Source organism: Apus apus, chromosome 1 (genome assembly GCF_020740795.1).
Source record: "Apus apus isolate bApuApu2 chromosome 1, bApuApu2.pri.cur, whole genome shotgun sequence".
NCBI classification, from domain to species: domain Eukaryota; kingdom Metazoa; phylum Chordata; class Aves; order Apodiformes; family Apodidae; genus Apus; species Apus apus.
In genome coordinates, this window is record NC_067282.1 from 153,418,199 (window position 1) to 153,433,510 (window position 15,312).

At 47.1% G+C, this 15,312-nt stretch overlaps 1 protein-coding gene across 1 annotated transcript in view; it reads left to right on the top strand.

Moving 5' to 3' along the window:
• Positions 1-293: 293 nt before the first annotated feature.
• SGSM3 (small G protein signaling modulator 3) overlaps positions 294-15,312 on the top strand; it is a 30,073-nt gene continuing 15,054 nt past the window's right edge. The window contains exons 1-7 of the mRNA XM_051638512.1: positions 294-383; positions 985-1,340; positions 10,324-10,407; positions 11,691-11,776; positions 12,973-13,039; positions 14,461-14,669; positions 14,818-14,925. Of these exons, the coding sequence (XP_051494472.1) occupies positions 10,401-10,407; positions 11,691-11,776; positions 12,973-13,039; positions 14,461-14,669; positions 14,818-14,925 (477 nt within the window). The 5' untranslated portion in view covers positions 294-383; positions 985-1,340; positions 10,324-10,400. The remainder of the gene's footprint in view (positions 384-984; positions 1,341-10,323; positions 10,408-11,690; positions 11,777-12,972; positions 13,040-14,460; positions 14,670-14,817; positions 14,926-15,312) is intronic.

Below are 15,312 nucleotides of genomic sequence, written 5' to 3' on the forward strand. Positions count from 1 at the left end.
TAGGCATCAGGAAGAAATTATTTGGAGTGAGGGCGGCGAGACGCTGGGACGTGTTGCCCGGGGAAGCTGTGGCTGCCCCTTCCCTGCAAGTGTTCAAGGCCGGGCTGGATGGGGCTTGGAGCAGCCTGGCCTGGCGGGAGGTGTCCCTGCCCGTGCAGGGGGGTTGGAACTAGACGGCCTCTAAGGCCCCTTCCAGCCCGAACCACGCAGGGTCCCCCCGTCCCGAAGCAGCCCAGCCCGCCGCGGCCTGCGGCCCCCGCCGCCCGGACGCCGCGCATGCGCCCCGCGCCGCCCCCGCCGCGCCTGTGCGGGGCCGCGGGCTCGGGCGCCCGTCAGTCCCGCGGGGAGAGCCCGGCGCTGGGGGGACGGCGCTGCGGGAGCGGGTGAGTGCCCGGGGCTGCCGCGGCCCAGCCGGGGGCGGCGAGCAGCGCTGGCAGGGGCGGGGGAGCGGGGGCCTCGCCCGCGGGCAGCAGGGCTCGGCGGGCCGCCCCTCGCCCTCCGGCGCTGTCAGCCCTGCTCCCCGGCCGTGGTCGCCTCGCGTGTGAGACGCTCCGCACACACCGCACGCCCCCTCGCCCGGCACCGCATCCCTGCCCTGCTCCCTTGCCGTGCCCCTCGGGCGGCTGACCCCGCCGGGGCGGCCGGGCTGTGTGCGGGGCGGGGCGGGGGATGCGCGGCCGCGTCTCCGCTCCCCGGCCCTCTCCTGGCTGCGGGGCCGGGGGAGGGACGGAGGGGCCCCCCCGGCCCCGGCCCCTGGGCGGGCTCCCGCTCACCTGCCGCGCTGACGCAGGGTCTGGGCTCCGAGCAGTGACTCATGTCGTGCCCGGCTTCTTCGTCAGGCTCGGCTGGGCTGCTCGGGGCGCGTTCTCCCCGTGGGCGTGCTCCGCCTGCTCCCCGCTTCCCCCAGGCTTCGCCGTCCCTGCTCCCCGGGTGGTGCCTCTCCCGTGACCTGCCTTTTCTCCTCTCCGTGCCTCTGACTCTCAGGTGGCCTCCTCCCTCCGGCTCTGCCATCCTCGTTTGCCCTCCACACCTGCATCTGACCGGAGGTGCCCCGGAGGAGAGACCGTCTGCCTGCTGCCTGGCTGGGGGCAAGGAACAGTCGCGAAACGGGGATGGAGATGTGGCAGTAATCTCTAGGCACAGGGCATAAACAGACAGACTGCAGGCCCTGTGATTGTCAGCTGTAATAAACGTTAGAAGGAAGTCGTGAGACAAATGTAAATCCTCGTACCTGGTGATGTAAATTGAAGGGAGTGAAGAACTGCTGTGACACGGATATAAATCTCTTTGGAGGCAGTGGCTGTGGGCTCCAGGACAGCTGCTGTCCCTTCACAGAGCTGGTAAGGGTGGGACAGGAAAATTTCCTTCCCTGTGTCTGCTTTTCTTCCTTCCTAGTGTTTTGAGGGATATCTGAATTTAGGTAGGTACTTTGCTTCTAAATATAGCTTTCAGTGTTGGTGTGTGATTTTTTTTAATGTGATGTCGTAGCTTCCTACCTCATGATGTCTCAGCCTTACTCTGCATGGCTTGCTGTGATGTTTGGAGCAGGGGGGGGAGCAGTGGGAGTAAGGCAGTAAAAGTGCCTTGAGAAAATGAGGATTCTTTAGTGCTAATAGATGGGAGAGACAGTCTTGCCAGAATTAAGAACAGTAGATGTTCAGTAGTGAGAAGCTGGATCTTAAATTCACTGAAGAGGGAACTACTGGCTCAGCAGGTGTGGGGCACTGCTGTGCTTTTGCCAAGATGTTGATCGGAATAGAGTTGCTTGCTGGATGATCGGAATTCAAGAGTAGTTTTTGAGCTGCTACAGAGTCTGGAGTGGTGTGCTGGAAAGAAACAGTCACTGGAGTGAAGGTCTATTTCATTATGTATTTCCGGATCTGCATGCTGCATGTGTGGCCTTCCCTAGGCAGAAACAAAGGTTGAATTCCTACTCTGGAGAATTTACTAAGTAAAAGGGAAGGAAGGGTGTGAGAAGAGGCATGACATGTAATTAAAGAGATCAGGGTGGGGACCGGATGTGTCATATTAATATAAAGTTATGTTAATTCTGTGTTTAACAGATTAAAATGACAGGTGCCACATTTCTTAATTCCTGTTTAGGAGAATGTTTTGATAATGTGTCTTAGTAATCTCAGGGAGATGTCATTCATAGTGACTTCCTCTGAAGAAGGGCAGAGGGAATCCATGAGGGGCAGCAAAGAGGAGGGCCATATTTCTGGAGGTATCACACTGGTCAGGGCATGATAGAGTTAGCATCAGCTAATAAACTTAGGAAAGTAGTGCACACCTACTCAGGACTGAAATGATTCTCCAATTTTGGGTTTCTGCTAATGTCATTTAGGTTTTTCTTCTTTGCCATGCTTCTAACCTGTTGTTTGCTTTCCTGAAAGATGGTGTCTTGAAAATACCAGTGTTTACGATCATCACCTTGATGATCTTAAAAGACAGGCAGTAATCACAATATTTAGCTGCATAGTGACACTAAAGGTTATTGGTTAAGGGACCTGTATGAAATAAGCTGCCAGTCACATCCCATTCTTAGTGAATTGGTTTGTGTGTTGCAAAATTGCTTGCTATGTTTGGGATTTGGGATGCTGTAACAAAGAAATAAGAGAGTTTGCCCCCCTCCCCAAGTGATAATTGCATTTGAGGTTGTAACTGTGGTATGGAAATTATTGGGATGAAATCAGCCTTCCTGGCTGTTAATTGGAAACTTCCCACCAAACCGTGAGAATGAAAGAAAACTTTAAAAAATCCTATTGCAACTTTATTGGTCTTCTGACTAAATTAGTGGTGATCCTAGTTGGTAGGTCCTTAGCTTATATGGATACAATGTAGAGATTTTGCAATTCTCAAGAAAGATGAGGTAGACAAGTAACATCATTGTATATAGGGAGTGCAGTGTCCCAGATGTCCCTCAAGGGACGGAGAGGTGTTGGCACTTCAGGTTTTTTGTCCTCAGGAACAAAAAGACTTGTTTAAACTTCTTTCTATGCCACCTTTTGTCACGCAGTCAAGATTTTAGATCCATAAAGCTTACACAGGATAGGTACCTGGGAGCACTGGGGAAAATCTCATTGTCGGCTGTATTACTGTTGATACCAGCTAGGGAAGAGGAGGATGTTGTCCTGACACGTTTGTTTTGTCTCTGAGAAAGTCTCAGCTTTTTTTAAACTGGAGTGCAACAAGTGATATTGTTAACATAACAATTCTGAAAAGAAAAGCCAAACCCTAGGAGAAATGAAAACACATTATGAGATAGGAGAAAAGAAGATTAGCATAGTGGTATTAGTATGACCACAAAAATAGTTGTCACTGCCCAGTCAGTGCATTATTTCTTGGCTGGGAGGTACATGATGATTCAGAAATAAGGGAAAATGTCCATAACCTGACAACCCTTTTGTCCTGCAGAACAAATCTTCCTGATTCTCAGAAACAGGAAATATTGGTGGGTTTGTCTTGTTTTGTTACTGAAGTTAACTGTATATTTTTTCTGTATATTTTTTCTTCTTTTCTCTGAGTTGAACTGTGCCAATACGTTTCTGCAGGAGCAGGATTTAAGTAGTGTTAACATGATGTGTTAGTTAAGAGCTTTGCAAACAGTCCTGAGAGGTGTTTTGGGTGTTACTAGCCTCTTCAGAAAGTTGAGTTCTGGAAAGACAGAGCCCTGAAGGAGAAAGATCTTGAGTGCTTTGGGATGTGCTTTCCTTTAAAAGCTGTTTTCTGTAGCCAAATTACACAAGACCTGCTTAGGTTCCTGCTAGGTGAATCTGACAGGTTTTTTGCTAATACTTGAGCAAGTAATAATACAACAGAGAGTGATCTGAATCTATTGGTTCTTGTGCCTCACCAAGAGAATGGCAAAGCCTGACAGCTAAAGCTTTGCCAATCCATCAAAGGCCCTATCAAGGAAGAGCCATTTTTCAGGCTGTTGTTCCTTTGTCATTGGGTACACTAGGATAAGACCAGCTTGAGAATCAAGCTTTAACCTGGGGATGAGCCTGCAGGGCTGGCTCTGGAGGTGATGGAAAGAGCCTCTGATGGCACCATTTGTCACTGCTTAGGGTAGGAGTGTCATGTGAAAGACACCATAATAACTGTCTTTAAATAACTGTCAGCAGTGTCTTTCAACCTTTCTTCAATTGGTATAACCCTGCATCTCTAACAGAAATATTTTCTTTCAAACTTTTGTATAGCAAGTGAAACTGGACAGTTGGCCATTACCTTCCGCAGACATTTTATAAGTGGTTAGCAGACTTGCAGAAGTTCATGGACCAGATGATAAAAACCACTTCTTCAGAGTTTTGGAGAAAATAAGTTTCTGCAGAGTTATGCAGAAGTGCTCTGGTCCTGCTCCAGGCTTATTTGGGTGCAAGTGTCCATTTATTGTGCAGTAATTAACTTTCATGGAGGAAATGTTTGGGGTTCCCCTAGACACGAACCAGAAACCTTTGGATTATATTTGCCTACCAGTGTTTAATGTGGAATCACTTTTAAACTTCAAAGACCAGAGTGATTGCAGACCTGCCTTTAGACACACATGGGCTTTCTCCCCTCTGTGTTGGAAGTAAGGAGAATTTTGCTGTGCAGTAAGAGTGGACATCTTGCTAGTTTGTATCATGGCCTTTTTTATGCATCCTCATTCAATACGGATTAAATATATATATATCTGTTGTTCCAGAGCTCCATCTATTGTAACCCCCGCTGTGTGAGATGGGTGGAGCAGTCTATATTCCCATCACATATCCCCTAACCACTCAAGCACCAGGAAAGAGAAAAGTCTTGCTTCTCTGATCCCAAGGGTCCTTGGCAAACAAGAGGTTCTCCACAGCAGCGCAGTTTGTGCTCAGCAGGGTCCCGGTGTCTGCTGTGTAAGGATAGACACCCTCTGCTTTCCTAGGGCTCAAAGTGTGGTCACTTGTGTTAGCAACACAGGGAATCAGCAGAGCCACTACTAAGTTTGGTTCTGGTTTGTTGTTTTTTTCATGAGCCACATGGGGGAAGCCTTTGTTATCTCCAGATTTTAGAAGAGCTTTAGCCTTTTCCAGTCTGAAGGATCAGCTGTCTGCTTTGAAGCCAGATAAATAAAAGGCAACTCTGGTTTGAAAAGAATATATATCTGGATATGTAGGATATCTGCATTTGACATAAATAAGTGTTGTGTAGGGTTTTTTTTAAAGGTAAGCTTGACACATGGAGCTACAATCAGGAAGTCCAGCTGTGGTCTGTCTGTCCAATGCATAAGCAGTAGGAACCAGGATTCTGCTTTTTCACATCCTTATTTTCAAAATGGAGATGAGATGGATTTGCAACTGTAAGTTACTTGTTCTATTCCTGTTGTATAAGCTGGAAATGGCTCAACACCTTCTGCTCCAGTGGGGGCTGTCTCTGTCGTTACAGAAAACAGACTTGCTGGATACCCATCAGTGCAGGGAGCAGGCCTTTTGTACCTTTTAGTTAGATTGCTGCATGGAATACATTTCCAGTGTGGCCAGGAGTCTACAAACAAAGTTTGCTTTTTGTTGTCTCTGTTATGTGTCACTCTAACGGTGCCCCAGGACAATTGGGAGGAGGCACTTTGCCCTGCCACACTCCTGCTGTCAGTGTGTGGTCCCAGTTGGTGACTGGGCAGCACTGGAGGCCTGAGTGATACCTCTGCAGTCAGTGACATGATGCTGCCAGCAGGCTGCCATCCTGCCTGCCCACCTGGCTCTGCAAGGCTGTCACAGCCCTTGCCTTTGCTGCTCTCCAGGTCTCACATCCCCCTTTCTACACCTGCCATAGGCTTTTATCTCTGATGCAGTTTCTCTGCTGCAAGAAAGTGGGCAGTTAAAGTCCCTCAACTTTTTATTCCAAGTCATGTGGTAGAAAGCAAGCATGAAGGCTACCTCAGCGCCTCCTTCCTGCATCTGTGGTGTGTTGCTCATCACCAAAAGCAGCATGAGGCTGGTCATGGTTTGTAAGCCTCGAACAGGTGGTTCCTGGAATGGCCCAGGTTCACCAACACCATTTTAGCTCATTAACCAGGAGTCAGTGTATGTCAGTGCCTGTGTGGGATTCTGCATCACTTACAAAGCCAGGTTGTCAGGGGTGCAAGGGGCAGAAATGGTCTTGGTCATGTGTGTGGCTGTGCTTTTTTCACTTAGGTCCTTGTTCGTGAAGCTGAAGTTTTCTTCTGACTGGATACGTGCAAAGCAAATATTGACTCGTGGGACTAATGGCATTTGCAGCTCCAGGATATGTCGTTACCTGACCTGAGGGAGAAACCGGTGGGGGAAGGGAAGGTGAAGGGCTTCCTGCTGAGAGCTCCCCTGAGGATTTCATTGGGCAGGCCAGGATTTTAATTAGGAAGACAAAGCTTTGCAGTTGAGAGAGGATAGCAATGAACTTCCCAATTCAGTGCAGGTTTTTTGTCTGATTTTTGAGAGAGGAAGAGTAGGTCTAGATTAAATTAACTGCAATTCTCTTGGGGTTTTATAAGCTGAGCTGGAAGAGGCTCCTAGAACTACAGCTAATGGCAGGGCCTCTAGATGAGTACCGTGGCTTTGCAATTGCTTTTCTCACTTCCAAAACATTTTTTTTTCCTGTAATAAAGGAAGAGAATAGAGCTGTGGAAATCAGCTGACATTCCAGAGGTGGCAGTGGGATGTATTGTATGCGATATTGTTTCATGTTCAAAGTAATCATAATGGAAAGCAGAGTTTTTCCCCATGCTAGTTCATTGTTTAAGGAAGTGTTGTATATGCTGTTCCTATGACAGTGGATAAAAATCGTTCCAGAAAGAATTGTTACGCTTGATCTTGTCTTTCTGATGTTCACCGATGTCTTCTACATACTTACTAGTTGTGATGTTTTCAGCATACAAGAACATTGCTTTGTAAAATATTCATCTTCTGCACAGTCTATCTGCTAGAGGTATGTTGCTTTTTTGGTGGCTTTATAGTGGATTCTTATTTTTTTGTTGTTGCTACTAAAATCAGCAGGGGAAGAACAGTCCTGGAAAGGAGGTTTTGCCCCAAAATAAAGATCCTACTGAGAGGCTCCTGACAGCATAATTTCATGCCTAGCACATCCAGGCAGTACCACAGCAGGCTTAAGTGGAGATCACATGGCAAAAGAGGCCAAGCAAGTAAAACACTGGCAGCAGGAGATTGTTATCTGGTGTTTGCAAGAAAGCAAGTAATTGAAATCTCTCATGTCACAGCTGTTTGGAAGAGAAAGTGCATCCAGAGGAGGCTTGATACTGCCAAGGGGAAGTAAATTTGCAGGTCTCTTTTGCAAACATCAGTTTCTAAAGGACACCTACACTGGAAAAGAAACTAATTGGATATAATCCTGTGTGGTGTGTGTTTGCAACTCCAACAAAGGTGTTGCAGCTGGAGTGCTTCAAAGGGCTGTACCTGATACTGCCTGCTGCTTCCCTTGCAGCCTTCTTTTTCAGGGACAGACACTGTCATCCCAGCTGTCTTGTAGCAGGCTGGATTCAGTGGTGATGTAGTTTGTGCAAGAGTCTGAACTCAGAAAGTAAAACTGCAAATAAGAAGTGCTCTTTGCATTTTAACAAGTATGTTTGTTTCAAAGTGTGAACACTATCCATTGTGTGACCAAAGCTGTTTCATACAGGAAACTTAAATTGCCTTCAAACGTGAGGTGCTTCTTAATGCATGTGGGTGAAAACTGGGTTTAGTTTTAGAGTTCTGAGGGTTTTGGAGGTGCCAGCAGTATTTGTTGGATCCTTTGTATCCCTTACTGTTGCTTTTTTACAGAAGTGTGTACTGTGCAAATAATACAGCTAAGGGAGCTGTAGCAATTTCACATATGCAGTTTCTCAGGCTTCATGGGAACCTCTTTCATTACTTGCTGTCTCCTGGCCAGGATAATTTGAGAATTACTTTAGGTTTATATCTCTCAGCCAAAGGAAACAACTTACTATATTGATCCTTTATGCCAGGATATCCCCCTCCTGGCTTGCATGGAGTGGTGCCTGGCTGTCTCAGGAAACCTTCCTCCCAGTTCCTGTGATGCTGCCCCCTGGATTCTGGAGACAGACAGGGAGTGGGGATAAAGCAGGGTGATGAAGACCTACAGGTCTGGTGCAGTACCCTCTGCACCTTCTCCTGGAGACACCTTGCTTGGTGGGCAGTCCCCAGGCCTCCTTATGCTGTAATAGGAGCCTTCTGTTAGTATGATTCACACTCGCCACCCTTGCCCTTCCACACACCCCAGTGCCAGCAGCAAGGTCAGCCTCTGAGCCCAGTCCCAGATGGGTGCTTGCAGAAAGGTTTCTATAGGAACCAGGAGCAGGAAAAACCTGCCCACCAAGTGCAGTGCTCTTATGTCAGGGACACGGAAGGGCCGGCAGCAGGCAGGGGAGTGATCTCCAGCAAGGCGGCGGAGGCCAGCATGCAGTGACGTGGACAAAGTAAGGTGTTCCCCTCTGCTACACCTGTCCTATGTCAAGGAGGGACTTTCAGCCTCAGCACTCTCCTGCCCTGCTTCCAAAGCACCGTGGCTAATTCCCTTGTTATGGGGTCTTTTCTCATCTATGTGCATAACACACTGGCCTGGCTCCTTCACAGCAGGTTGGGCTGAGCAGTGATTGTGCATGCAATGAAGGTTAATAATGACCAAGGAGGATCCTTACTCACAAGCCTGAGGCACTGAGCACAGATTCAGTGCACAGCATGGCAGGCATGCCATGTGGCTGAAACAGTGACTGCATTCCTAATAACAGTCATTGGAAACGGAGTTAACTGGCCTGAGAGAAGACAGAGGAAAGGATGTGTTGCAGGCTCAGGAACAGAGCAGCTGTGGTCGCAGGGCAGTGACAAGCCTAGAAAAAAAAAATCATCAAAATACACTCACAGTGATGTCGAAAGAGGAATAAGAATTGTCAGCAGATTTGCCTGCTTGGTGAGCATACTATGTCCATTCCTGTCTGCAGGTGCTCATTTTGTAGTTCTTGTTATGTCTTCAGCTAGTGAGGAAAAAGTTGGTGCTAAGAGAACATACAGGGCTAGAGTGATGGGAAGGTAGAAAAGCTTTTATGGAACTCTTGGCAATTAGCCATTGTGTGAAGTATGTTACCTCTCAGAAACAAAAGCTGAACTTTTTCTTGTTTGTTTGGGTTTTTTTTGCCCAGAGGGTTTGTGTGAGAAGATCAGGGTGTCTGCTCATCCACACCAGCCTTTCTCATGCAGTGAACTGTTTAAATCTGGGAAGAAGAGGCCTTATCATTTGTGTTCTCACAGATGCTTTTTATGCTTTTGCTTATCTTGGAGTGCTGTAGCAAGCCACTTCCAAGTGGCAAGTGCTCACTGGAAAGCTCGTTGAGATACAAAAGCAATATAACCTTGTACTATTGAGCACTATAAAGAACTTGGACACAGCCTGCTGGATGAATCCCTGGGGTTCCTTGTTTTAGTGGTTTCCAGTCATAAGTAGATTTACTGAAAAGAGGAAGCTGGAAAATCCACCCCAAATGTGCAAATCTTAGTTTCTCCCAGGTTCTTTTCCCAAGTAAGTGGAAGTGACTGATATATCCCAGCACTGGCTTTATCTGCTTGGTAGATGTGGTTCTTGCTGTCTTCCATACAAGGTTACAAGGTTGATCTTAAAGTTCAAAACGCCTCTCTCTGATTACTGAACTATTTCACAGTTGTCCTGGAAAACCCCTATAAAAATCTGCTGTGAACTGGTATCAGCAAAATAAGGAGAGGAGCTATGTGAGCTGTTTCATTGTCTGAGCTGTATCCCCATGTTTAGTTTAGAGGAGCCAGGCTCCCTGCTCATTTCAGAAGTACTCTATTGCATGCTGTTCATATCCTAGTCCAGTTCATCACAGAAAATCATTGTCAGAAACTTTTCCACAGCCTTTTCCACTTTGCTCTTGTGATGCAACCTCTGAAATATTTTTCAGAGTTACTCCATCTAATGACACCTCCGTATGCCTTTTTCACCATTCCAGTCCCTTCTCCATGGACAGTGCATTCAGAGAATGATGAACTGGTGTGGTGTGGGTTTTTGAATGTTAATAATTAAATACAGGACTCACAATATGTGATGGAAAAGGTGCTGACAGTTGACTTGATTTTTGACAAGTCTTCAGCAATGCTGTCACTGCCACAAGGAATTTGGTAAATGACAATGTGTTCTTTCTAGCTGATGGATAGTTATGAAAACCAAAGGAAATTCCAGTCTCTGGAATTTAATTTTCCTGTGGGGAAGTTGTGTGAGGATTCTGTTTGTCCCGCACCACATTTTCAGATGCTAACTGAATTCTCTCATTGCATTTTTTTATTATTTTTTTTTTTATAATAGGATAGTGACCTCTCACCTCTGAGAACAACATTTCTGGACCTGCTGACAGCCTCTGCAACTCAGCCTCACCTAGCGCAATGTCAGGTGAGCAGATAAAAATGGACACAATTCCTTCTTGTTTGGTTGCATGTTCTTACTTCAGCTGCAGCTTAGGAAAATAAAGTTAACTGGTACCAAGAGCCATTACTTACATGAACCTGCTGTCTGCTCAGATTGAGGGAGAAGAGACTTCTCCAGTCTTTGTGACCCAGCTGCCTTTTCACTCAGGGTGAACTCAGTTCCTTTGTTTACCCTGTGCTGAAGTCTGCTGAAGCTGCTTCAGCCATTGAACACAGGGGAAGAAGGAGGTTGAAATGTAGCCTGCCTTCCCCATTTTTCATAAGATTTGCTTGGTTCTGTTCTCTCAAGACTTGCACCAAAGTAGGTGGTTTGCTTATGACCTGAGAGAATTTTGCTGTTAAATGGTAGCTCTAGTCCAGGCAGAAGGCTGTAGTATTACTGAAGTTCAACTGTGAGCTACAAAATCTCTAGCCTGTCCCTCTTACAGTGGCCCACTGTCCCACCCCATATTTTCATGTACACCCTCCTTCCCAGTCCAGCTGGTTATTTCAGGGCATATAACCCTGAGGGAGACCATACTGCAGAGCCAAGTAAAACTTGTTGTCACTGATGTGTGCAGCAGAAGGCCTGGGTGTGCTTAACTGCTTAAATTGCAAAATGTGACATCTGCTATTGTTGCAAAGGAAGCTGTTCAGTGGGACGCTGCCTGAGACTGGGAAGGTGCTTACCTTGAGCACAAAGGACCATGACAGTAAGCATACTTTCACTGCTGTAGCACGTTATGTATGATCTGACAACCTTGCAGTGGGGGGGGCAAAAGTGTCCCAGCCCTTCTGCAGTAAAGGGAACATCTTGCTGAGGCCTCTGATTTCCCATTTTGGTGCCTGGGTGGCAAAGTTTCAGGGAACCCTGGACTGCTGCTGGTGCTGGGGTCAGTGACTCTGTAGGAAGGATTTACCTCCCCATAATAATTTTTTGTAGTGGTTCCTTTAGCTTGGCACTGACCACACAGCTTTTCCAAGTAGAAGAAAAATCACATGATGCCATGGAACTATTTCTCTTCCCTAAAAGTTTATTTCTTAGAAGGAACTCCATTTGATCTTTCTGCTTCTTTTGCTTGATGATAAGGGACAAAACTATCTGAAATTACTTCCTTCCCTCATGAAGTGGGAGCTGCCTCAATGTCTAGGGAGGCAGTAGTGACAAACACAGAGTCCTTTTTTTGCTGGAACAGTCTGTATCAAGTGTGCATTTTTCAAGTTTGTCCTTCCAAGTGTTCATTGCTGTATGTTGATCTTTCTGTTTAGGCCACCACACTCCCTCTGCTGGGGGTCCCTTCTCAGCACTCACTCCCAGCATTTGGCCTCAGGACATCCTCGCAAAATACACACAGGTACAGTGTGGAGCAGGGAGGGGGTGTTCTCTGGCTCTGCACAAAAGTGATTTCTGGTGATCTCTGAAAGCCACAGGGAAAAGAAGGGAGAGATGTCCTCTTCCTCCAGTGGTTTGGTTGTAGATGCTTGTTTGCTACTTAAACTTCATGTGTTTTGTGGCTGCGTCCTAGCTCTTGCAAGAGGATCTTGCAGAGCACAAAGAAACTTGAGTGAGTTATTGCCCTGCTGTTTTGCAACTATTGCTCCACTGTAAAAATGTTGACATCCTCAGGGAGTCTGTCACCATCAAGCTACTCTGGGTGGCTTGTGCATGGCAGGAAATGTTAGCCTCAAGACTTGTCACCAGGTGGGCAGAGCTGGAAGGAAGGAAACAGCCATGGAATTTTGTAACTTACCCACAGTGTTTGCTGAAGGCAGCTGAGCCCAGAGAAGCAGGTTGAAGCTTACTGTGCAGCTATGCTAGGAGCACGTTTCTTGGGTGCTGCCTGGGTGCAATGCTTGCAAGACCCCACAGGCAGGGCAGGTGGGCTTGCAGGAAAGGGGAGGTATTTGTAGGCTTGCACTCCTTGAAAAAACCCTGTTTATAACCTCCAGTGTGTACATCCCAATGCCAACCACAAGCACAGGTAAGGAAAGTTGAGATCTGGGTCATGGACCTTAATTTCCTTTGGCCTGTAATTTGGGTTTGCTTCACAGGCACAAATCCCAGTTTTGCCTGCTATCTTTCAGAGAAATCTGAAAGCAACAGGCAGGAAATGGAGGGAGCTGTATTTGCAGTGTCTGTGCAGAGGTAACAGAAGCCTGATGTGTATTAGAGATGCAGACAGTAGACACTACTTTAGCTGGTGTGTGTGGATTCCTCAGTCCATGAGGAGAGATGGGTGCCCCACTGAGTGGGAAGTTCTGATCTTGATGTAATGCTGTGCTCAAGCCTTGCTGGAAAAAGGATTGCTGGGAAAATGTGTTCAGGTGTGAAGGCACAACTTCATGGGAATGGAAGTCTAAATGGGAATAGCAGGAGCACCTCCCCAGCTGGGAATTGTGGAGGGAGGCATTGAAAACAAAAGGTTGAGTCTAGTGGATCAGAGGGCACAGTGCAGACAGTGGTGGGATGGGGTAATGTCCACATGTCTCTGTTCAGTTGTTCAGTGCTGAACTATTGAAAGTGTCTGTTCTCCTTCCTTACATCTCCCAGAAAGAAGAATCCATTGAGCAGCCAGAGTTCCACTACGATGAGTTTGGTTTTCGAGTTGACAAGGAAGGTAAAGACAGTTCCATCCCTCCCCTTCCATTGTGTCCTGCATCCCGCCCTTCCCATGTTTCCAAGTATGGCAGGGTGACTTTGCAGCTGTTCTGTGTTAGATCTTGTCTACCCACTTGTTGTCATCTTTCTGTATCCTCCCATTGTCATCAAGTGCATTAGACCCACTGGCCTTATGGGAGTCTGGAGCATAGACTGTGCAGCAGAGTAATTTCCATCCCCTTATGCTTGTGGCTTGGGTAAGAGAGAGAAAAGTTAAGAAGAAGTTACCATTTCCATTAGCAGATGCATGCTGGGCGCGGAAGGGCAACTTTCCCAGCTCACAGTGAGGCCTCTACCTTATTCAGTAGCACTGATAGCAGGCACAGTGAGATGTGCTGTCTGCTGAAAAACTTGCAGACAAGGCAAGTGGCAGCAGTATGTGTTCTACCCATCCCAGAACCTTGGCAAACTGTAGGGCCAGAACCTACATCTTAGTTTTTCTACAAGATACAGAGACAGACAACCAGATAGAAGGAGGTGTGGAGACTGTTGCAGCTAGGCATTGAAATACAACAGCTGGCTGCCTTTGCAAAGAGGAAGAGAAAGGAGTGGGGGGGGGTGTAGGAATTGCTTCATGTGCTCCGAAAGGATGTTTTCAGGGCTCAAGACATACAGTGCAAGGGCAGAAGTTATTCGCCTGTGTGCCCTGAAGCACTTTGGGTCATAGAGAATCTTCTCTGAAGCAATGACCTGGAGATGAGGACAGGACACAGTGTTTTATCTCAGCCAGAACCTTTGATAGATGTGTGCATTATAAAATCAGCAGAAAGATTTCGACTATATTGTTGGGATGTGTTAGATGATGAAAGACAGAGTCCCTTACGTCAAAATGTGTGCTTGTACTGAAGTATCTATTTTAGAAAGCCAGCCTCAGGTTAAGGTGCTTTCTCATTTTGAATGTGGAAGTGTCCTTATTAAAGCCTTCTTGGTGATTAAATATCCCCAAAGTTAACATTTTGCACCTCATTACTTGCATGAGCATATAGCTTCTGCTTGCCACGTCCTGAGGCTTGCTATGCTTTTGTCAGCCTGACTAACAGATCCATACAAAACCCAGCAGGATGACTGCTGCAGGGATCTTGTTTAATTCCAGCCACCCTCTGCCCTAAATCATGAGTAAGTAGAGACTAAAAGCCTGCTGACAACTTCTTAGCTCTCAAGGCCCCAGTGCCTTTTGCTTATGACCATAAAATTTGCTGCATGTCAAAGACAGTTAGAAACCAAGCTTTGCCTTTACATTCTCTGGCTGGAAGAGGTGAATGTTTTTGATGTGCTTGCTTCAGATGGCCTTCCTACTTCCCACCATTCCCTATGTTTATTCTCTCTCCTGTTCCCTTTTTCACTTGTCTCCATTTCATTCTCCTCCTTTTGATGAGGCAGATGGTGCTGAGCCAAACTCCAGCAAGCTTCTGGGGGTCCCACTGACAGAGGAGCCACAGCAGAGGCTGAAGTGGCAGGCTCATCTGGAATTCACACACAACCATGACGTGGGTGACCTCACCTGGGACAAAATTGAGGTCACCCTACCACATTCAGACAAGCTACGCTCCCTGGTGCTAGCTGGCATCCCGCACAGCATGAGGCCACAGGTGAGAGTGCTGCCTGTTCTGGGCAGGCTCTCCTAACTGGAGTAAGAGACAGTGGAGTGAGACTGCCTTCGCTTGGTTGAGAAGGTGCCAAATTATGGCTTTCTGTGGCTGTTTTAGTGACTCTTTTCTCTCCACCCTGTCCCCCCAGCTGTGGATGCGCCTGTCCGGGGCCTTGCAAAAGAAGAGGAATTCAGAGATGTCGTATCGGGATATTGTGAAAAACAGCTCTAATGATGAAACCATTGCTGCCAAACAGGTAGGAGGTACTGCCTAGTGCTGACTGGGCACAAGGGAGTGGGGAGAAGGGCAAGATTTGCTGCATGAGGAGGAAGGAGTTTCTGCCTAACACCTGCAGGAAAGCAGTTGAGAGGGCATGTGTTGTTGAATCCTGCTAAAGCTTAATCCTGTTGGACATATTTCTCTTTTGTTGGAATAGCAACTGTGCAGCTCCCCTCCTTCCTAGCACAGCAGGGAAGAGGTTGGACCCATGCTACCTGCAGGCTAGAAAACAGTGCTGCCATTTCATCTTGGCAAACATCCTGATACATACTGTGACAAGTGAAGGGTCAAAGGCTGATGATGGGTGCACCTCTGGCGAGGTGGTAGCAGTTGCTTCCAGAGACTGTCTTTGTTTCCTTAAATA